We start from the raw sequence: 22,129 nt of genomic DNA on the forward strand, positions 1-22,129 counted from the left end.
CCCGCACACCCCTGACTGAGCTATTCTGGGTCACAGACACCAACATCCCAGCAGGATCAGGACCTGAGAGAGGGGCTCTAGACAGAAATGGGCCCATCGCTTGGCAGAAATGACAACACAGCGCTGGAGACAGTGAAACTCTCTGACCACCACCGGCTCCACGAGGACTGCAGGCAAAACTGGGCACTTCTGGGTCAGGAAGCCACCCACAGCCGGGGGTGCGTGACTAGTCTGGCTTGTGACTGAGGGCTGCCCCTCGGGAGAACCTGCATTTCTGAGCACGTTCGCTTCCATGCAATGTGCGGTAGGGCTTGTTCCCTGGCCTGGTGAGATGGGGAGGAGGGGGTTGTAAATGGGGAAGGACACAAGGCCCGGGGCGTTTGGTACCCAGACTCTGCCAGCACTCACACACCAGCAAGGCCAACATGATGACTAGGTGTGATTCAGGTTTTCAGTGGCTGCAAAACCAGCCCACCAAGCACTTCTCCACTCACCCTGCCAATGAATGGGAGTCCTTTCCCTGTCCCCAGGTCAGGTCACTACCAGTGGCAGGCGAGGGAAGGAGTCAGCAGGTCACCATGGTTCAGCAAGCACTGGGCACCCAAGTGCTAGGGAGGAAGGGATGAATTCCCAAGACACGACACACAGATTCGGGCAGGCTTCCAGCTTCTAGGCCAAACCAGGGAGAAGCAGGAGCCGAGCACAGCTCCTGGTGCAGCCCCACAGTGGCCCACGGGGGCTGCTTCCTGTTCCTCCTGCACTGGCCACAGGCCACCAGGAGCTGCTTGCTTGCTGTTCCAGCCTGGAGCAAAGACAGAGCTCAGGGCTGCCAGGAGCACAAGAGCTGGGCGAGGCCAGGAAGCATCTGGGTAGTGCCGTTGTATCCAGAAGCAGCTGGGGGCTGGTCAGGGGGAGCACGCAGCCCTCCGATTGCAGGGCTGCCTATTTGAGTGGCAGCTCCTCTTAGAAACAATGCAGAACAAGCCCAGGGCCCCACAGAAAAGGGCACTGCCCTTCCCAGAACTTGAGCTCCGGGACTACGCGTCTTTTCTCACCAGATACAGCTTGGGGCTGAGGAACAAAGAGCCTTCTCTGGGCCAGAGGTGGGGGACCCAGAGGCTGGGCAGGAGCCCCTGTTCTGAAGGGTCCCAGGCCCACACCACAGATGCTGCTGACGTGCAGAACCACTCTAAAGAAGAACAGAGAGAGGCAGGAGCGCAGAGGAGGTGCAGCCAGGGGAGGCACGCCTGGGCGTAGCCAGGGAGGGGTGCAGGACACTTCGAGGCTGACAGGAGACCCACGTGGTGGGGAAATGACCCCCCCAAAGGTGTCAGAGCATGAAGCAGCAGGAAGGAGCTCCCTCGGGCCACTGCTGGGATCAGTGGTGCCATGGAGCAAGCGAGGAGTTGTTTGGCCTGAAAGCCGGAAGCGTGCCCAAATCTTTGCATCACCATGTAGGCAGTCACCTCGCTCCTCAGCACTCGGGGCAGGACAGAAGTTTGTTGTCTGCTCATCAGACACCCTGAGCTGCCCTACAGACACCTTGCTCGCCAGCCATCCCCACTCACTTCTGACCGGGACCCAATTCTCTGACCAATCCCAGGCTCTAGCACCGTCTTGGTGCTGCTTGAGAAACATCTAGTTTAAGTCAAAATCCAATGTCTTTTTAATATATAGACTATATGCACCTATGGACTAGAGGTGAATATATATACATCGTATCAAATTCAAGTGACCCAGTATTTCAGGAGCACCCACTATGTCCCCAGCCTGCATGGGAAGCTGGGGATTCTGGCATGAACTGCACCTTATCCTTCCCTCGAGCAGCTCATTCGAGAGTCAGCAACCCCATCAGAAAACCAAACACCACATGTTCTCACTCATAAGTGGGAATTGAACAATGAGAACACATGGACACAGGGAGGGGAACATCACACACTGGGGCTTGTTTGTGGGGGGGTAAGGGGAGGGAACTTGGAGGACGGGTCAATAGGTGCAGCAAACCCCCATGGCACACGTATACCTATGTAACAAACCTGCATGTTCTCCGCATGGATCCCGGAACTTAAAGTAAAATTAAACAAAAAAAAAAAAAAGGAGAGTCAGCAACTGTCAGAGCCATAGGATGGTGAAGGACGCTGCCGACCTCACAGCAGTGGGAAGGGGCCTGGCCACTGGGTAGAGAGGAGAAACATGTTTTATCAGTTACACTTCAAAACTCAGACCACATTTATAGTGGTCAATAAAATCTATGGGAGGATACTGATTTGGACTGAGCTCCTGCACTAGGTCCCAACAGACCAACCCAAAATGGAGTCACTCATGCTAAGGTTCCACTCACCAAACCAAAACCTAAGCTGTTTCCTTGTGAGATCTGACCTGCCAATAAATCAAGACAGAGATGATAGCCAAATCCTTAAACAGGCCAGCTTCCCTCTGGCCACCCGCAAAAACAAAAATAAAACAAAAAAACAGAATTTCACAGCAATCAGTCAAAAGGGGCCCAGCTACCCTAAGCTGGCGTAATAGGGAGATCCCCTCTGCTTTAACCCATGTGAGGAAAGAACCTGAAGTTAACCAATCTGCTCCTCCCCTGCCCCTCATACCCTGACTGCATCTCCAGATGCCCTCTCTTGCCTCCATTCCAGCCATGCTGAGCTCCTCATATTCCTCAAATACTCCGCCTTAGGGCCTCTGCACTGGCTTTTCCTCCCCCTGCAACTCCTTTCCTCCAAAATCAAATGGCCAGCTCCCTCATTCCCAAGTCTCATTCAGATCTCATCTACTCATTGAAGCTGCCGACCATGGTTGGCCCTTCCCTGTCCAAATCCCTGGTCCTTGTACCTTGATTCATTTTTTTCCATTGCACTTTTAGCCTTGGGCATGTTCTATCATTTACATATTTACTATATTAATTGTTTATGAACTGCCCACCATGTGAACTCCATGAAGGCGGTGTTTACTTTTGAGTTGTTTTGTTCGATATATTATATTTGTCAGATTTGTTCACCAAAGTACTCCAAGTTCCCAGCACAGTCATCAGCACATCATAGGCTCTCAATAAATATTCTGCAGTGACTGAATTGAATGAACTGTAGCCTCATGACCACCCGGGGCCTTGGTTTTCAGGTATTTATTTCATGGGCAGGAGCACCAAAGAAGCCATGTGACAGCCCAGATGATGGATGATCATCGAGATTCATGGATGCTGAGAAAAATGGGTGGAGAAAATGGGTTCATAGAGAACCTCGGCTGTAATACTGCTTGTATATTTCTTAACGTAGTGGTGAGGATTCAGGAATTTTTTATATTATTTCTTATAACTTTTGTATGTGTGAGAGATTTTATATTTTAACAAAATTAACAGATGTTTAGTAAAAGGCAAAAGATGCATGCAATCTGAAGAGAACCCAGAGTATAAAATTAACAGATATTTTAAAACTTAGCCATGCCTATCATGTGCTCAGCCCTGTGCTAGGTGCTGGGCTGGGAAGCAGATGGGGGTACACCAAGGACCATGGACTCATCTTCAGAGAACTTGGTAGGTGCATTATGAGATAGCACTGCAAGCTTCAGATACATACACAAGGACAGAAGGTACAAGGAAACCAGCCCAGGATTTGCAGGCAAACACGTGACACAGACACTCAATGCTGCAGAAGTTCAGAGGGCACGGAAGTGGCAGTGGCCAGAGGGGTCAGAGGAGCTTTACCAAGATGCTGGAGCAGAGCTGAGCTCTGAAGAGTCAAGGAAGAAGAAGGACATCATGGAGACTAGAAGCCATGGTGGCGTGCTCTTTGAATCCTTGCATGAGCCTCTCAGATAGGCTCGAGTAACAATAACAACCTAAACCTCACCTTAGTTTCTTCATACATTCTTGGAGTGGATTATTCTGTACAATCTATGAAGTCTTTTCTGTTTCAAGGGTTCTATCATTCTGTGCCAAAATGACTAATTCATGCAATGCTAGGCATTGGGCATGCAGAAATTTTAAAAATATATGGCTCTTGATCGGGCATGGTGGCTCACGCATGTAATCCCAGCACTTTGGGAGGCCAAGGCAGGTGGATCACCTGAGGTCAGGAGTTCAAGACCAGCCTGGCCAAGATGGTGAAACCCCACCTCTACTAAAATACAAAAATTAGCCAGATGTGGTGGCTCAGGCCTGTAATCCCAGCTATTCGGGAGGCTGAGGCAGGAGAATCACTTGAACCCAGGAGGCGGAAGTTCCAGTGAGCCGGGATCTTGCTATTGCACTCCAGCCTGGGAAACTGAGCAAGACTCCATCTCAAAAAAAAAAAAAAAAAAAAAAAAAAAAAATATATATATATATATATATACACTCACACACACACATATATGGCTCTTGCCCCCAAGAATTCACAATCTAATGTGGGAGTCAGACATTAGTACCCCTACGAACTTTGAGAGGGAGGTACAGCAAATATCATTGCCACCCCCATTGAAGATGAGGAAATTGAGGCTCAGAGAGGTGCCAAGGGCAAAATGTGATCCCTGTCTCAGGGAGTGCCCATGGTACGGATAGTTTCAGATATAAACAAGAAGCTCTGTGCCAGGTGACCACTCACACCACGAGGAAACTACGAACCACTGAAGGGGGTGCTTGTTGAGAATGCAGATTCTGATTCAGCAGGTCCAAGGTGGGGCCTGGGAGTCAGCACTTCTCATTAGCTCCTCCGAATAGTGCAGGGCTCTAGATTTAGACCAGCTCAGACTGCTGACCAGATCTTTCAACAGAGTGCCCGGGTCACGTTAGAAAATTCTGGGATCTGTAGATCAGTGTTTCCCAAGCCTGGCTGAACATCAGAGTCACATGGGCAATTTGCTAAACATGCCCAAGGCTCAATGCCAGAAATTTCAGTTGGACCTAGGATTCCATCATCTCAAAAAAAAAAAAAAAAAAAAATGTTGTTCAGGTGATTCTGACAGACCTTTGGACCACGACTGTACCTGGCCTTGCTGGGACCCTGAGGACGAGTGCCCCGCCTTTTCTATTTCTCCGACTCTCTAGCTCCACCTATCGGACCCATCTTGTCTGTCACAATGACCCTGAATCTTCCTTCCAATCAAAACTGGGCCCAAGTCTAGAGAAAGCCTCTAGGGTAGGATTTGGCCAGTCCCTACCCAAAAATAATATTTCTCTCCAACTTCAGCTGGCCTCAATGCCTTAAATTTCTCAGGCTGAAAATATATTCCTAAGATCTCAGGGGCAGAGCCAGAATCCTATTTATCTCTGTATCATGGGGCTTAACAAAGGGAAGAGGATAGGCCTGATATCCGGAGGTAGAATTTAAATGAAAACTTTGAGGTAAGCATTGTCCTTTTTTCTGACTATTTTTATCAAAAACATCTGGAGAAGGGCAATTTAAATGATTTTTGTCCTATGGTTTTCTCCTGTGACACAAACTGGGAACACCCAGAGCACCATGTACCTGGGAGGAAAGCAGAGAAGGAGACAGCAGGTGGGGAAGGAAAGAAGGAGGTGGACGCATGTGTAGGGCACGTATCGTGCTCCTTATTGCTAAGCACTATTTGCTAAGCACTTTAGAAACTTATGCCACAAGATCAGATTCGACTGAAGAATTCACTAGCGTTACATATTCCCAGGCCCCACTCAAATCTACTGAGTCAACATCAACAGGGGTAGAACCCGGAACATTGCAAAGCTCCCAGGAGTTTCTAGTATTTGGGAACCACTGCACTGCCTTGTTTAATCTGCACAGCAACCCATTTTACAGATGACGCCACCCAAGTACAGAGTGACTTACTGAAGCCACACAGCCAGTATGTGCCAGAGCCAAGGCAAGAAGGAAAGGGGACCAAACTTTCTAGTGGCATTTTCACAGAAAGCAAAAATATTCAAAATCCCTGGGGCAGTAAGGACAGATGCCTTTTTGCTTTACATATGCCAGCATTTCCTTAGGATGCACAGCAAGGTACGTTCAGTGTGTGGACTTCATCCTGGGTTCCCCCAAGTGAGTCATTCTTCAGATCGGAAAACAAGGGTTAGGGTTAGGGTAACAGCCTGTAAGAAAGTGACAGCCCCCAGAACTCACAGTAACAACTCTGCTAAGGAAAAGGCTTTCCATTTTCATAGAATAGTTAGATTGGCAAATCAAGGGAATCACACACACACTCGCATTGTAGGTCAGGGTTTCAGAGAAGCATTTGATAAGATCTTTCATGATGCTCTAAAGGATAGTTGGATAACCTGGGTTGGGTAATAGTGTATCAAGCACAGCATTTAGACATTCTTATTTCTAAGAAATATGGAAATCAACTTGGATGGAGGCTTCTCATGCCAGGCCACTGGCTCTATTCTTTCTTTCCTTCTTAGACATTTGATCAATATTGAAGTGGGAGAGAAAGCATGCTTGTGGCTCATGGTCAAGATGGTATAGTGAACTTGTATTTTGAATCACCCCCTCTGATCCAAGCCCACAGAATATCAATGGATAAGCAAATATGACATAGCAGGGCTCCAACAGCAGTCAGTGTGCAAGAACCAAAGACAGATTAGAAGTGTGCATAGTGAATGGAGCTGAAGCCACAGGCCCGGCACAGTCTCTGGCCTGGAAAGAGGTAATGGCTGGAGGTCAGCACCTGAGGAGGAAAGCATAGATGGGACACGGGAGCCAGGCTTCACACTGAAGGTAATCCTGGGAAGGGATTTCCTATGCTGGTGAAAAGAGGCTTAAACATGTCTGCAGCCCTACTGCTTAGGGCCAAGGCAATAGAGGAAAGTGACCCAACCTTTCAAGCAGGAAGGAAACCAAAGGCTGCTTCGTTCAGAGCCCAGATTTCCCCATATCACTATAAGACGGGAGCTTGGAAGTGCTGTTATAAGGCCTGGCTCTGGACTGTGCCCCGGGACCTGGGGAGGCAACTACAAACCACAGGACTGAGGGTGGACCCTCAAATCACCCAGCCTTGTTGCTAGAGAACAAAGGACTAGGAGTTGGTGTGAGGGGTATTAAAGGAGAGAAAAAAAAAAAAAAACCACAACAAGATTTTTAAATCCACTCAAAATGAGCCCTCAAGCAAAATGTCTAATGCTAAGGACAGCACACAAAATAAATATTTGGAATATAGACTTACATCATGATGTATCCTATTTTCATTTAACAGTCATTATCAGGTTATTGAACAATCTGATAATGACTGTTAAATGAGAATAATTGAGATACATATAGACACAGATTAAGGAATAACCTCCATTAAAAAGAGAAATTATGAAACAGAAACATATCAAAAATTAAACAATGAAATAAAGGAAAAGAATCTATTAGAAATACTGGAAATGAAAAACATAGTCATTGAAATTAAAACATAAATATCAATATAGTAGATAAAACCTAACAGGAAACATAAAAGAGAGAATTAATGAAGTAAAATATAGTAAGGAAGCATCCAGCAGGCACAGCAAGTCAAAGAGATTAAGAAAGAAGTAAAACAGCAGCTAGGAGGCATGGAGGATACAGTGAGGTTCAAATTTGTGTCTAATCGTGCCAGAAAGGAGAATTAAGGAGATCACAAAGAAGAAGTTGTTGAAAAGATGTTTGAGAATCTTCCAAAACTGATGAACGAGTGATGAGTAAAAAAGCAGACTCTGAACACTAAGAAGAGTAAATAAAAATAAATCTACACCTACACATTACAGTGAAACACAGAGCACACATGGCAAAGGATAATATTTAAATGTCTCATGGAAGACTAATGCTTTTTTAAATATTGAGGGAAAGCAACTGTTGACCTAGAATTTTATAATGAGCTAAACCACCATTCAAGAAAAGAAAGTGCAAAAAAAAAAAATACATTTTCAGATAAACAAAAACTAAAGGAATTTGTCTTCCATAGACCATCCCTAGAAGAACCATGAAATCATGAACTGAGACAAAAGGTTTGGGATGCAAAAAGTATAGATAAAGATACAAGAGGTTGGACATATTATAATTAACATTTTTCTTTTTTTTACTGAAAACAATAACTGAAATTTTTAGGTTTTCTTTAAAACAAAAACTAAAACTCTGGACAAGACTAATAAAATAGGGGTGTACCCAATGGTTTTCAAAGTGAGCTGAGGCCTAGGCCCTGTTTGGCAGGAGTATAGAAGTAATAAATAAATTCAAACTGTGTTAGACAATATTTGTTATACAGGTATGTTTTCTTTTCTTTTCTTTTTGAGACAGAGTCTCACCCTGTCACCCAGGCTGGAGTGCAATGGCACGATCTTGGCTCACTGCAACCTCCACCTCCCGGGTTCAAGAGATTCTCCCTCCTCAGCCTCCCAAGTAGCTGGGAATACAGGCACCTGCCACAACACTCAGCTATTTTTTTGTATTTTTAGTAGAGATGGGGTTTCGCCATGTTGGCCAGGCTGATCTTGAACTCCTGACCTCAGACAATCTGCCTGCCTCGGCCCAAAGTGCTGGGATTACAGGCATGAGCCCCCATGCCCAGCCTATAGGTATGTTTTCAAAAGCTAAGGAGAACCACTAAAAGAATATAATTTTGTTCTGTGATTATGGAATTAACTGAGCAAAAACAGAAAAGAGGATAGAAAAATTATATTTTAAAATTATAAATTCAACAGAAGTCAAGAAAAGAAAGCAAGCCAGTCAGATTTTTAAAAGTCACAAAATCAGTATGTTGGATAACAAAATCAAAATCTGAAAGGACCTTGTCAGGTCTAAAACCAACAAGATGATATTGAAGACAAATATACTAAGCCTCAAAAGTCCATTGTAGAACTTCCAGATGGCAAAGCCTTAGCCATCAGCAATTCATGCGAAAAAATCAGAATACTTTGAAACGACCAGAGCAGTTCATTAATCTCTCAAAGCTCCTCCATGTGTAAACTGAGGCTAAGAATCACCTGTGTGTTTCTTACAAGGATCGGTAGGACAAAATATGGAAAATGTCTCATAGGGCCCTGGCATGGAGAGAGAGCACTCAGTAAACAAAAACAATAATCAACCTGGACATTGTTCATTTTCGAAGCACTTTGAATTATCCATAAATTTGGAATAAGTCGTGTTTGCAAAATACCATTATACAAGTCGGCTGCTCAAATTCAGTGTTCAGCATAGAAGACTTACTGTTCCTTTTCTTTCTATCTGGTGACCTCTCACCCAGTGGGCATTTCTAATTGGGTAAAAACTAGAACTTGATCCCGTCTTGCTTCACCATTAACTGCGAAGTGCCTATCAAATGGCTATTAATAACTCAATTTCTGCCTGGGTCAAATCAGGTGAAGAAACCGACTAGCCAAGTCCCTTTCTCCTTTATTTTGAACTGTTTTGAAACTCAAATCACCTTATCCTTAGATAAAGAGAATTCACTCAAGAATTTCAACAAAACTCTCTTATTATCGGCTGAAAATGTTGTATGTATTAACTCATTTTCCATTTGTCAACACTCCCCTGTGGCGAGGGGCCCTGATTCGCGCCGGTGCGTCCTGTCCCGGGTCTCAGCGTGACAGCGCCCTCTAGAGGGTATTTCTGGGCCAGGACACCGGGACCCGAGCGACCGCAAGATGTTTCTGCGAAGGGCTGCACTTCTACGGGGTAAATGAGGAACAGGCGGGGCCTGAAAAATACAGCAGGGCGTGGAAACTGGATCCTCCCAGCCACCGCCATGCAGAAAGTCTCAGTCCTGAAGTCTGAAGACTGTTACTCCGTGCTGCTCTGAAAAGAATTCTAGCCTGCAACTCCAGAGTGGTAGCTCTGGGAGGTTACTTCCCAGAAGTATTTTGAAACTCTAGGAGTTTCAAAGGATGTTGCGAGGAGCCCTGGGGTGACTGTGGGGAGAGGGAGGGTGGAGCTGGCAAGGAGGTGGCAGGGTTGATGTAGGAAAAAGAAAGGAAGCTTGAGAAGGGAGGGCTCCAAGCTCTCCGTCCTTTCATCTCCAGCAGTTGCTCCATTCTTATTCCATTTATAGACAGGGACCTGCAGATATTTTCAGCTATAACAAGAATTCCGCGTCGGAGAGTGAAGCATTGAGAACTATGGAGAGGCTCAACTCCCTGGGCCACCACTGACCCTCAGAGTCCCTCCAAGCAGAATTAACAAAGAGGACCTCTGGGTGGACAAATTTCAACAAGGTGCCCTTTCCCCTTCACTGTCCCAGCCAGCTTCAGTCCCAGAGCCCGGAGGGCGTGATGAGTCAAGCACAGGTTGGGTTTCAGCCCCCAGTGTCCTCTCGGCCAGCACTCCATGCAGACCATAAACTGCAGAGACTTAGCTGCGGCCCTGCCATGGCCTCATTTCACAAAAGTGCATGTCACAAGCCACCCACCTGATAAGGCTGGTCTCCAATGCTGCCTCCCCCGTGAGTGTTGGTGAGCTTGGCTACTTTTGAGGGCACCCCTGTGCTTGCAGCATCCACACAGGGTCTCACGCAGTCTATGGACAGCCCTATGGGGAAGGTGTCATTGCTACAAATGTATTGCAGGCCTGGTCAAAACCACATGGTCAGGGATAGAGCCAGATTCTCTGAACTGTTCAGATTCTCTGTATTTCTCTCCTACTAAATGCAATTCTCCCCTCTACAGAGTCTCATTCTCTTCATCCTAGTAATAACAAACTCTTCCCAAGTTCAGAGACAAAGCCCCCTGTCCCTGCCTTGCTGTCCATGCTATAGGAGATATCACATCCCCCCGCCCCTCCCTGAGCCCAGCCGCAGAGCAGCTTACAAGAGTCTCACAGTCGTATTTATTTCAAACTTTCAGTATTATTTTCTTATATACTTTATCAAGGCCTAGAAGGATCTCAAGAAGCATATGATGAAAAACAAAACTGGGTAATAGAATTGTTTAAAAACATATCAGGATCAGGAGCAGGCCCAGTGGCTCACACACTTTGGGATGATCACTTGAAGACAGTAGTTCAAGACCAGCCTGGACAACAGAGCAAGACCCCATTTCTACAAAAAAATTAAAACTTAGCTGGGCATGGTGGTGTGTACCTGTTGTCCCGGCTACTTAGGAGGCTGAGGTGGGAGGACCACTTGAGCCCAGGAATTCGAGGCTGCAGTGAGCTGTGATCACGCCGCACTCCAGCCTCAGCAACGCGCCAAGACCTCATCTCAAAAAAAAAAAAAAAAAAAAAAAAGGATCAAAAGCTATGACATGGAGCAGGATTCAGAATGCTGGGAGGGAGTGGAGAGAATGATTCCTGAAATCTAGACCACAGATAATCCTGCCTTTGAGCACCAAACAAAACTCTGCCCCCAGCAGCTGGGGCAGAAGAGGAAAGGTGAGTGCCTGGGCTCTGCTTACCCACAAAAGGACCCATATCAATTAATCACTAATGGACACACATTCCAACTGCAAACACTGTGAGGGGCGTATTCATGGGTCCTCACATAGGGGTGATGAGAGCAGAAGGTGAGCGTCAGACCCCCTCGGAACACAGCCACAGGCATCTCGTTGCTCACTCGCATGAGAAGGAGAGTGCTCTTTCCCGTGGGCGTGTGCTCTGCCCGTGGTGCCCAGGCCATGGCTACCCACCCTGTTCGTGTCCCTTTAAACCAGGACAACCCATCCACAAAAGTCACCACACAACCTCTGTCCAGGGCCAATACACACAGGCCTCAGGTGTGCCAGACCCTCCAGCACCGTCCTTCCCCACCAGCCTCCATCTTTCCCGGAGTCCGTCCAACCCAGCGTTCTAGCCCTCCTCTGCCGTTTCACCCTGGGGGCTAACTACAGAGCACCTCTTGATTGCCCTTGGGCCCACCCACTTTCTGGTTCCCCCTTCTCCAGGCACATCCCACCCACACTGGGCAGGGCTTTCTCAAAGGGACAGCCCAGGGGCTGTGGGTGATCACATGATAAGTGCCAAAAGCGGGGTCGGGGATCCTCAGCACATTGATGAAGCCCAGAACAGGCCAAAGCTCACCAAAGACCTAGGCACGCTCACCTGGTCATTTCATTCCTGCATCTGTTTCTTCAGCAAGTTCCAGGCGCTTGCTATGTGCCAGTGGCCCATCCCAACATAACCACAATAGAAAGTAGGGGCCAAATTCTAAAAGCGAGCTGCTGTGTGGTTGAGAATGTAGGCATCCCACCAGCTGGGGGGTTTCCAGGCGGCTGGAGAAGGCTGCACTTACACAAGGCCTGGAAGGGTCACTGGACATTGGTGGTGGCAGTCTGTCTCCCAGGATGTCCAAGTGCTCTATCAATTGAGTGCAACCCCAAAAGAAGAAATGGGGTTGGATAAGCAGAGGCACGGGGAGAATGTGAAGGGCTGAGAAAAGAGAAACAGAGGGAAATCTCTGGAAAGAGAAACAAGACCAAGTGTATTCCAAATCTAAATGCAAAGGGAAGTTCAAAATGGTACCTGAGTTTACACACATTCCTCGATGGGAAATCAGGAAGTGACTGTTAGTCTTAGCTCTGCCATAGGCATGCCTAGAAAAGACACCTGCTACCCTCTGGGGGGACTCGGTAACCCGTCTCTAAAACAAAAGGATGCACCAGATCTGGAGTTTTTAAACTCTGTATTTCAGGGACTGAAGTTGTATCTCCAGCCTAGATTTCTCATCTGAATTCTGTTAAAAGGTAAACTGAGGCACAATAAAATTCTAAAGAGTTTATTCGAGTAAATGGTTCAAAACCCTTCTCTGCTACCACCTAGTTCAAACCACCATCCCCTCCCGCTTGGATTACTGCAACAGCCTCCCAACAGGTCCATCAGGTCTGCCCTGCCCCGAAAGCCCAGGAGGTGGGTCCCCTTAACATGACACCCCAAGGTGGGGTCGAGGCCAATGCCTCCATGCTGGCCTGTGCTCCGCCAGCCTCCACACCGCTCTCACACCATCTCCTCCCACTTTTCCCGTCCTCTCAGCTCTGGCCACACTGGCCTCTTGGCGTTCCTCAAACCTGCCAAGATGCTTCAGCTTCAGGACCCTTGACACCTCCTGAGGCCTCCGCTCACTCCTCAGCTCCTTCAAGTCTTTGCTCACGTGTCACCTTCTCTGTGACCTCCCCATTGAAAATTATGTCATCCTCCCGTCTCGGGCTCCCCGTTGCCTTTCCCCATTTTCTTTTTCTCCACAACCCCTCTCCCCATCTGACATGCATGTTACTTAGACACTTGCTTATTCTTTTCTCCCCCACCTGGACTGTAAGCTCCAGGAGGGCAGGATGTTTGTTTTATTCACGGCTCATTTCCAGTGCTTAGAAGAGTGCCGGCCACAGTGTCGCCTAGTGAATATTTATTACTAGAATAAGCAAATGAGTGAAAAGACAATAATCTTTTACAATTTTCATTTCAGGGAGCATGCGTGGTAACTGACATAAGGTTGTCAACTTTTAATCTTAAAAAATGAAAAACAATGGAAGGAAGGGAGGGAGGGAGGGATGGAAGGAGGGAGGGAAGAAAAGTATTTTTCTTTTCATAAAAGATACTTTAACCTCCCCAAAATAGAAAATGCCTTCTCCCAGGATAAATAATAGTCTTTCCCAGGGAATTTGAATGGGCCAAGTCACATGAACATAGCTACCCCACAACATTGTCTTATTTTCTTTGTTCACCACGGGTCAGTGAAAACTTTGGCACCAATACTCCATGCCAACCACCCTCCAGCTCTGTGTTACCCTGGTTCTTCCTTCAAAAACAAGAGAGTTGGGCACAGTGGCTCATGCCTGTAATTCCAGAACTATGAGAGGCCAAAGCAGGAGGATCATTTGAGGCTAGGAGTTCAAGATCAGTTTGGGCAACATAGAGAAACCTTGTTTTTACAAAAACTTTAAAAAAAAAAATTAGCTGGTTGCAGTGGCACACACCTGTAGTCCCAGCTACCTGGGAGGATGAGGTGGGAGGATTGGTTGAGCCCAGGAGACAAGAGAGTCCATCACCCTGGCTGGCCCTTGCTCTAGCAGACACACCTGCTTACTACGTCAGAAGCAGCCTTGGCACTGGGAAGGGTGGGGGCTCCAGCTCCAGAAGCCAGCTCAGACCCAGAGCTGCCATTCGGATCACAAGAGCCAGCGTGATACCTGCCAGAGGTTCACAGACTGTACAGTTCACACTGAATTTTCAGTAAATGGATACTTTGCCTGGCAGCTTCTTCCAATCCACCTTTCATGCAGCTGCTATGAGAAAAGTAAGAAGACTCTTCCGAGCTCACCTCACTCACCCCCATGCTGGGCTGGTAAAGCAGTGTCATCAGCCCCAGTTTAAAGATGATGAGCCCAGGGCTGGGAGAGGCTCAAGGCGACTTGGGCAAGGTCACAGCTCAGTTTAGAAGCAGCAGAGCCGGGATTCCAAGCCAGGGCACCTGGATGACAAAGCCTGGCTTTCACCACACCTGTCCCTTCCTCAGGTGCAGCAGGATGTTCACGTAAACACCAGCCGTCCTGGAGGAACAGAGAGGCAGTGCAGGGCAGGGCAGGGCAAATCTGCTTACCTCGATGACCACAGCACTGGGGGGAAGCCACGCCCCATCTTCTCTCCTCTGCATAGAGTCCAGGAGGAGGCAGGAGGCAGGGACAAAGAAGGGCGGACCCGTTACTTCCCAGAGTAAAAGCCATCTCAGACCTCCCTGTTTCTCTTCTTCCTTCTCAGTCCCTCATCCCCATCCCTCACGTTCAACTCCAGGCCATCTGCTCCCAAAGGGCGACTCATGGGCTGCCTCCCTTCAACCGCTCCCATCTCCTATGTCTGGAGTCATCATTTCAAGTATACCCAGCCCAGCTCAGCCCATTCTCTCACACTCTCTACCATACACTTGAGCATGTTTAAATATCAGAAGACAAAATGACACATGACGCATTTTATATGATCTGTATTATTTTATGTGGTTCTTAGCTCGCTGGCTATTACCGAAATTCCAAATCAAGTGTTCTTCTCCAGCCCCTACAGAGCCTGCAGGGGTGCAGAACCGACACTGACAAGTTAAACGGCAATAATAGGGCGCACCACAGTTTGCAGAGTTATGTGGAGTCACATAACCCATTTGAGCTTCACAATCACAAGCGTCACAAACTGAGTCTCTCAGGGAAGGGACCTTGTTGAAGGCCTTGCTTTAGACACTTGCTCCCCACTCTGGCCCTGACCAGAGGGGTCGGGAAGATTACTGGGGCCCCCCAAGTAGCCGGTGAGAAAGGACCTTTGGGAACAGGTTTGGGTGAGGGAAGCCTACACACTGAGGTGCTTTGGCTTAATAGGTGTGTGCTAAATAGGGTGACTGTTCCAACCCAACACCCATGACAGCAAAAGAGGGTGCATAAATAATTACAGGACAATAGGCATAAACCTGAGTGACCCGGACAAACAAGGACTTGCGTTCCCATGCTAAGGGTCTGCCCTGGATCGGGCAGTCTGGGAGACTGTGCTAGGTGCTGTGGGGACACCGAGATGGTGACACCCTCGCTGCCCCGGGGAGTGTGACATTTACTGGAGCAGGAGATAGATAAATACATACTGGGACATGACCACAACCATCTCTGTCACTTAAATGCTATGTTCAGAGCCTTGTCCCCTGCACTCCAACTTTACAGAGGGAAACAAAATCTGTCTGCAGCAGAAAGATGACGATCGCGACGGGAGCTCCTATCCCCAACCACGAACTGAAATGGTATGGAGATGGAGGCATTTGAACTGGGCCTTGAAGGATGACTAGGGCTGTGACCGGTGCTGGGGAGAAGGGATTGAAGATCGGCGTCTGTGCCGGAGGCAGGATGTGTTCCATCGGCAGCTTGCTACGAGTTCAATCGCAAACATGTAACAGCAGGAGTTTAAGCAGGACTGGCCTGGCTGCTCCCCTGTGACCACCGACTTTGCTCGTGCTCATCCTAATTTCTTGTCACTAAGAAAAGTCAGTCACATCAGACACTGTGGTTGGGTTTCCAGGTGGTTTCCTATGTGTAGTGGCAGAGTGTCACCTCCAGGGGGCGCTCAAGGCCTCCCCACGGCTCACCGGCAGGAGGAGTGGGGCAAGCCCAGGACGCTGAGAGGAGAGAGAGGCCCAAAGCCCCGCTCCCCACGGAGGCCTGCAGCTTTCTTCTCTGTTTCCATCTCACCCACAACAAACACGCCAGGCGCCAGTGCCTTCAGGCCGGCCAGAGGTAGCAGCCTCCCGAGAGCCCTCCCAGGACCAGGGGGCAGCCCACACAGGCATTTCAGGGGGTCTGCGGTATAGGAGAAGTGGACCCTTTCCCTGGGTTTGTCTCCACACCCGGCCACCGTCAGGGGCGTGCGCTCCAAAGGTCCCTGTAGAAAGGGGCCCCAGAGGACGTCGCCCAGCCTCTGTTCAGGCCTCTGGTTGGTGAAGCCAAATGAACCCAGGTGGCAAACAAAAGCTCTGAGTAGATGGGGCCCCAAGTCCAACCCCCAAGCCTACATGGACTGGAGGTGACAAAATGGGTCCAGGGTCCTGAATGGTCACCTCCCTGGAGACCCAACTAACACGCCTGGCTCAGCACGTCCCAGGGGCAGCACGGGGACGTGGTAGAAGGAAAGAACAGAGCCGACGGGGGTGTACTAGCCTGTTCTCGCACTGCTATAAAGAAATACCCGAACCTGGGTAATTTATAAAGAAAAGAGGTTTAAATGGCTCACGGTTCCACAGGCTGTACAGGAAGCATAGCTGGGGAGACCTCGGGAAACTTACAATCATGGCAGAAGGGGAAAGGGAAGCCAGCACGTCCTATATGGCCGGAGCAGGAGGAAGAGGAAGACAATAGAAGGAGGTGCTACATACTTTTAACCAACCAGATCTCTCATGAGAACAGGAAAGGGAAAGTCGTCCACCATGATCCAATCACCTCCCACCAAACTTCTCCTCCAACACTGGGGATTATAATTCAACAGGAGCTTTGGGTGGGGGACACACATCCAAACCATATCAGGCGGAGAGGTGGGGCCAGCCTTTGAGGGGCCTTGAATGCCAAGCTACGTGACTAAAGGAAAACTGAACTCAGAGTTCTTCATACAGAGATGAATGCAGGACCTGGCTCCATGCATTTTCCCCTACAGTGCTCTCTGAGTCCGCTGGGCCAGTGTAGAGGGATTCAGTGTCTTGGCACCATTGTATTTGCAGTCCAGCCTGTCACCACAGGCCATCTGCTTTCAGGTGTAGTGCTGGTATTAATAATAGCTACCATTTATCAAGTACCTGTGAGTAGTATATAGTTAGGTATTATAAGCTTCATTTTATAGATGAGACAACTACATTTTCAGCAAATCAAAAGTTGTAACTGACAATGCTAGGGTGTGAGTCCAGGCCTCGTGGCCCCCAAACCTTGGCCTTCAGTCTGGGTTTTACATATTCAGCCCGTGACTGCCTGCTATCTTTCATAGGCAGGGTGCCTGACCAAGACGAATGTCACCACACACACCCTAACTAAGAAAAAAATAAAGTCCCAACGCCCCAAGGAACAACCCCGGCAGACTTAGCTTTAGGGGAACACACTGTACTCATTCCCCAGCCTTTGCTCAAGCTGACCCCGCAGCTGGAAAGCTCCACCCCCGTCAGCTCTGTTTATTGAAATCCTATTCCTCCTCCAAGGCCAGCTTCTCAGAGAGGCCTCCTCCGGCCCTGCCAGGCTGAATCACTCTTGACCTGTGCCCTGTGAACTCTGTGGCTTGCCAGCTGCAGCCCCACCCATTCCCATTCCACCTTGACCTCCTGCAGAGGAGGGAGAGACCAGGCCTTACACACACCGCCCCCAGATCGCCCCGTTACCCCACCACAGAGCTCTGCACACACTCAGGGCCCAGAAATACTTGTGGCGCAGAGACCAAGCCCAGAGTCTCTGGGAATGGCCATGGCCAACAGCACAGGTGATGCTGCCAACTTAGCAGGTGCCTCCGAGGGCTCACGCTGCTGCCAGCTGCCATTTTCCAGCCCCAGGAATGAAAACAGCCCTATGGTGGCTGAGCCACTTTTATGCTTCCCAGAAGCCAGCCAGCCCTGCCTGGGCTTCTGGCGAGGGCAGTCGCAGCTCCCGCCTCTCCCACCCACATCTCCTGCATCCCCCCTCAGCATTCCTGGACTGCTGTCAGTCCATCGGGGGCCTGCCTGATCTAGGTCCCAGTTCCTCTTCTTTGCTGAAGCCCCAACTCTGGGCCCAGCCCTCCCTGCCATCCAAGGACTAGTCCCAGACTCAGTCCCCAGCAGCAACTCCCAGTGACGCTCCCAGTTTCACGGCTCTGCAGCCACCCTTCAGCAAGCAGGCCAGATTCCTCCAGGTGCAGCACCAGCCTGAGCCAAGGCCACAGCCACCAGGCCCCTTCAGAAGCAGAGCCTTGCAGGAAGCCAGCTCTGCAGCTTGAGAGGAAGCAGGCCAGACTCCCCCGGCCCCCATCACCCTTCAGAGCCATGGAGGCCTGCCTCCCCCAAGGCAAAAGGCCATGGGCACCGCACAGAGACCGCGGGGCAGGGGTTGGGGGAATCTAGACCACGGTGGATCAGCCAAGGGGCCTGCTGAGGGTTTTAGCCTGGGGCTTAGTATCCCGTCCATCTGTCAACAAGCGTTTATCAAACACACAGGAAGGTTGTGGGGTTGGAAGAGCGATGGAATACAAGGGGACACGTGGCAGGTTTGACATCCTCTCTGCAGCTTCATTACAAGGAGCCTTCGGTGAAGGAAGCACCACCTCTGTTTACAAAGTCCCCAGGCTTTTATGTTATTTAAACTTTCCTGTATATCCTACATATTCTACAATGAACATGCTTTTATAATCAGAAAAATAATTAATATCCAATAAAACATAAGCAGAAAACAGACATAATATTAAATCAGTATTAAATCCAAACTTCCACATCTGTAGGGAGGTGCAGGAGAGAACGAGGGTTGGGCTGGGCCCCAGGAGGCCTGGGTTCCTCTCCCCATCTTCCACCACTCCCCTCCCAAGGTGCTGTGCAAAAGTCCCAACTTCATAGCCTCAGTTTTCTCAGCTGTCAAATGGGAATAGCAATGCTGTGCTCCCCACCTGCCAGGCTTGTGTGAGAGAGATGCCATGATAATAACACCTGCGTCTCAGGCTGGTGAGAGAGTCAGTCCTGCGGGACATGAGGCAGAGCTTCATAAGAGCCCCACCTGCCCACTGGGAAGATGCGAGTGCCATTCTCAGTCAGCACCGGGCAAACTTAAGAGACATTCCAGCAAAGGAAACAAGATAAAGCCATTATAATCCCTGACTAACCACAAAAATGGTCTACTTAATCTGAGTGTGGGTGTCATTCACCTGCACCGGGCCCCCGAGAGAAGGTCCTGCTCCTGTCCCCATCATGTAGAGGGATGTTGTGGACCAGCCTGATGTCTCTCCCCTGCAGGCCTCCGGTCCATTCAGGAAATACTTGCCCAAAGGGCCAAGCTGCAAAACAGTGCAGAGGTGGGAGCAGGATCCACGCCTCCTTTCTCCCTAGACAACCCTCACTGCATTGCCGCCTGGACACCAGCCCCAGAAGGACCTCTTGTCCCTGCAGGAAGGCGCTGCCCTGAGGATGGAGCTGACTGAAGTGACAGGCGACAAGTGCTTGGGGTCCAGCAGCGGGAGATTGGCCTGCCTCGCCACTCTATCCCCCTAGGATGCAGAAAACCCCGGGGCTCCCTGCCCCCTAAGCATGCTGAACCCTCTCTCACTGCCATCTCAGCCTCTGCAGCTGAGGACCACAGCAGGTGTCCCCGACGCACCATTTGGAGCAGTGGTTTGACACATTATCCTCACTGCAGCCCAACCCCCTGGCCTCTGGAAGAAACTGCAGGGTTCTGAATTCTAGCCCAGGCCCTACCCTCGGGACTCACTGCCACTCAGGGTTATTCGAACGCCCTCCACTCCTGCTTTGGGCTTTTTTGTGAAAATAACTACTTTTGTGCAACAACAGCAAAAAAGCCTTGGCTGCTAGGATGAGATCTGAAAAGGGCAGTAGGGACAGCCGCTGGCTTTGGGGTCCGCAGGAGCCCCACAGCACACACAACATATTATTGGAGACAGCACTGGTTAAATGACCACATTGGAGGGGTCCCTTCAACTCTCCACACCTCGCTTCCTGGTCTGCACACAAACTGGACAGACAAGGGCATTCCAGCACAGTGCCTGATGGGCTGGAGGCACTCACGAAGCTCTGAAGTCCCATTTTGAAGATTAAGCAATCACTATGCATTTTCCATCCAAGGAAAAGAAAAAAGCCTTTAATTCTTGAATAAGTTCTACAGCCTCCTCTATAAATGCAGCCTTCTGAAGAGGAGCCTGTGAGGAGCAAGCTGGGCCGGTCACCTATCTGGGGAAGCGTGAATGCACAAACCCATCCCGAACAAGGCGCTCTGGGCGCAAATGTTCCCCGGGTCCCATCAGTACGCAGGCACCTCGGGATGGAAGGAGGAAGAGCAGGGGCTGTGTTTGCAGATGGCCACATGGCCGGCCCTTACCCATGACCAAGCCGAGTCTGGGGAGCTCTTGCCCTGCGAGGTCTCCCAGCTGGAGCTGTGAATGCCGTCCTGTTCCCCCATGGCCCGCCCTGTGGGGTGCTGTCTGCCTCCTCACCCAGCATCAGGAGAGAAATGTCCCCCGGCAACACCGGCTCAGAAGCTGGGAGGCTGGGCTGGGCGACACCGGAGCCTGGGCAGGCGGTGCTTCCCTTTACACCAGTCCCGGGAGCCCCGGCCAAGTCACAAGGCTCAGCAAAAGAGCAGAGTGTTGAATTGCAAATCCTCTCCTACCTGGGGACCAGCTGACAAACAACATCCAGGATGCAAAGCTTCCAGAAGATGCCAGTTTCTGTCAACTTTGTGAAGGGGAAACTAGAGAGGGGGGAATGACCCCTGCCGGCCAGCCGCGGGGCACTGTGTACGCTGCCCTCCCCACTCCAGCTCCTCAGAGGCAGTAGGGCTCGGAGATTGAATAACTTCCCCGAGGCCACACAGTTCCCGGGTTGCTTTTCTCCTGCTCTACTTGTTTCCAGATTTATCCTCTCTTTGTCTTGGGATGTTCTGTCTCCAGAGGAGATTGGTGGCAGGTGTGGAGGGAAAGACCACCTCTCGTGCTGAGTGCTGGAAATGGTGCTTTCTAGACAATAATTCCTCCACTTTGTACTCTACCACTGTCTCACGTGAAAGGTTCTGGAGTCCTCTCTGTTTCTCTGCATCGCCTCAGCACCCCGCAGAGCATCAGGAGAGCTGGGTCCAGCGCGATGCTGCACTCCCCACATGGCCCTGAGCACGGCACGCCACTCTGGACCCTCTTTCCCAGCGGGCCCCAAGGCCACCTGCAGGCACTCAGCCCCATCCATCATCACGACAGCTCTCCAGGTGAATACCTCTCACATATCAGGACCTGTGCTAGACATTGAAGATGCATGCCGGGTGCGGATGCTCACGCCTGTAATCCCAGCAGGTGGCCTCTAGGAAGCAGAGAAGGCAAGAAATGAATTCTCCCCTAGAGCTCCCAGAACGGAACGCATCCTTCCAGCATCTGTATTTCAGCCTAGTGAAACCCGGGTTGCACTTCTACCCTACTCAACTATCAGGTGATAAACGTGTATTGTTTTAAGCCACTAAGTTTCCAGCAATTTGTTACAGCAGCCCTAGAAAACTAACACACCAAAGAGTGGCTGGAGGAGAGGATCACCCTGCGGCCCTTGGGTGTCAAGGGTGTCAGCTGACCCATGGCAATCAGCCCAGAGGGACCCAGTCAGAGGAACAAACACTGGAACTCTCTCTCCTTTCACTCACCTTCCACCACCGGCCAAGCTCTGTGGAGGCCAGAGCTCATCGAGAACGCTCGCTCTCTCTCTCTCTCTGACACACACACACACACACACACACATCTCTGTTGTTCCTATGAAGGTAAACTCTGCTTCTCTGAGTCAGAAAATCTTCCTGTGACTCAATCCTGGAGTGAGGAAAAGAGGGAATTACCTCTGCATTTTTAAATATTCTCTCTAGTCCACGTGTTGGCATCAGACCAAAAGCTGCATAGGGATTAGTAACTGTCAAAGACAATTCAGGCTGCCGTAACAAAATACCATAGACTGGTTAGCAACAGGAATTCATTTTCTCACTGTACTAGAGGCTGGAAGTCCAGGGACAAGGTGCTGGCGTGGTGGGGTGCTGGGGAGGGCCCTCTTCCTGGGGCTGACTCCTCACCATGTCCTCACA

The 22,129-nt window shown here is 49.6% G+C and overlaps 1 protein-coding gene across 11 annotated transcripts in view; it reads right to left on the reverse strand.

The window, feature by feature from the left end:
• Nucleotides 1–20,585, reverse strand: part of LPIN1 (lipin 1) — a 150,762-nt gene extending 130,177 nt beyond the window's left edge. For 4 of the 11 annotated variants that reach the window (XM_054678267.2, XM_054678261.2, XM_054678266.2 and 1 more), the window contains exon 1: nt 20,402–20,523. In XM_054678267.2, coding sequence (XP_054534242.1) covers nt 20,402–20,482 — 81 coding nt within the window. In that variant the 5' untranslated portion in view covers nt 20,483–20,523. Of the gene's footprint in view, nt 1–20,401 lie in introns of all 11 variants that reach the window. The other 7 variants (XM_063789289.1, XM_009442017.5, XM_001160223.7 and 4 more) reach the window with 3 other exon arrangements.
• Between the last annotated feature and the right edge of the window lie 1,544 nt (nt 20,586–22,129).

This window comes from Pan troglodytes, chromosome 12, assembly GCF_028858775.2.
Source record: "Pan troglodytes isolate AG18354 chromosome 12, NHGRI_mPanTro3-v2.0_pri, whole genome shotgun sequence".
NCBI classification, from domain to species: domain Eukaryota; kingdom Metazoa; phylum Chordata; class Mammalia; order Primates; family Hominidae; genus Pan; species Pan troglodytes.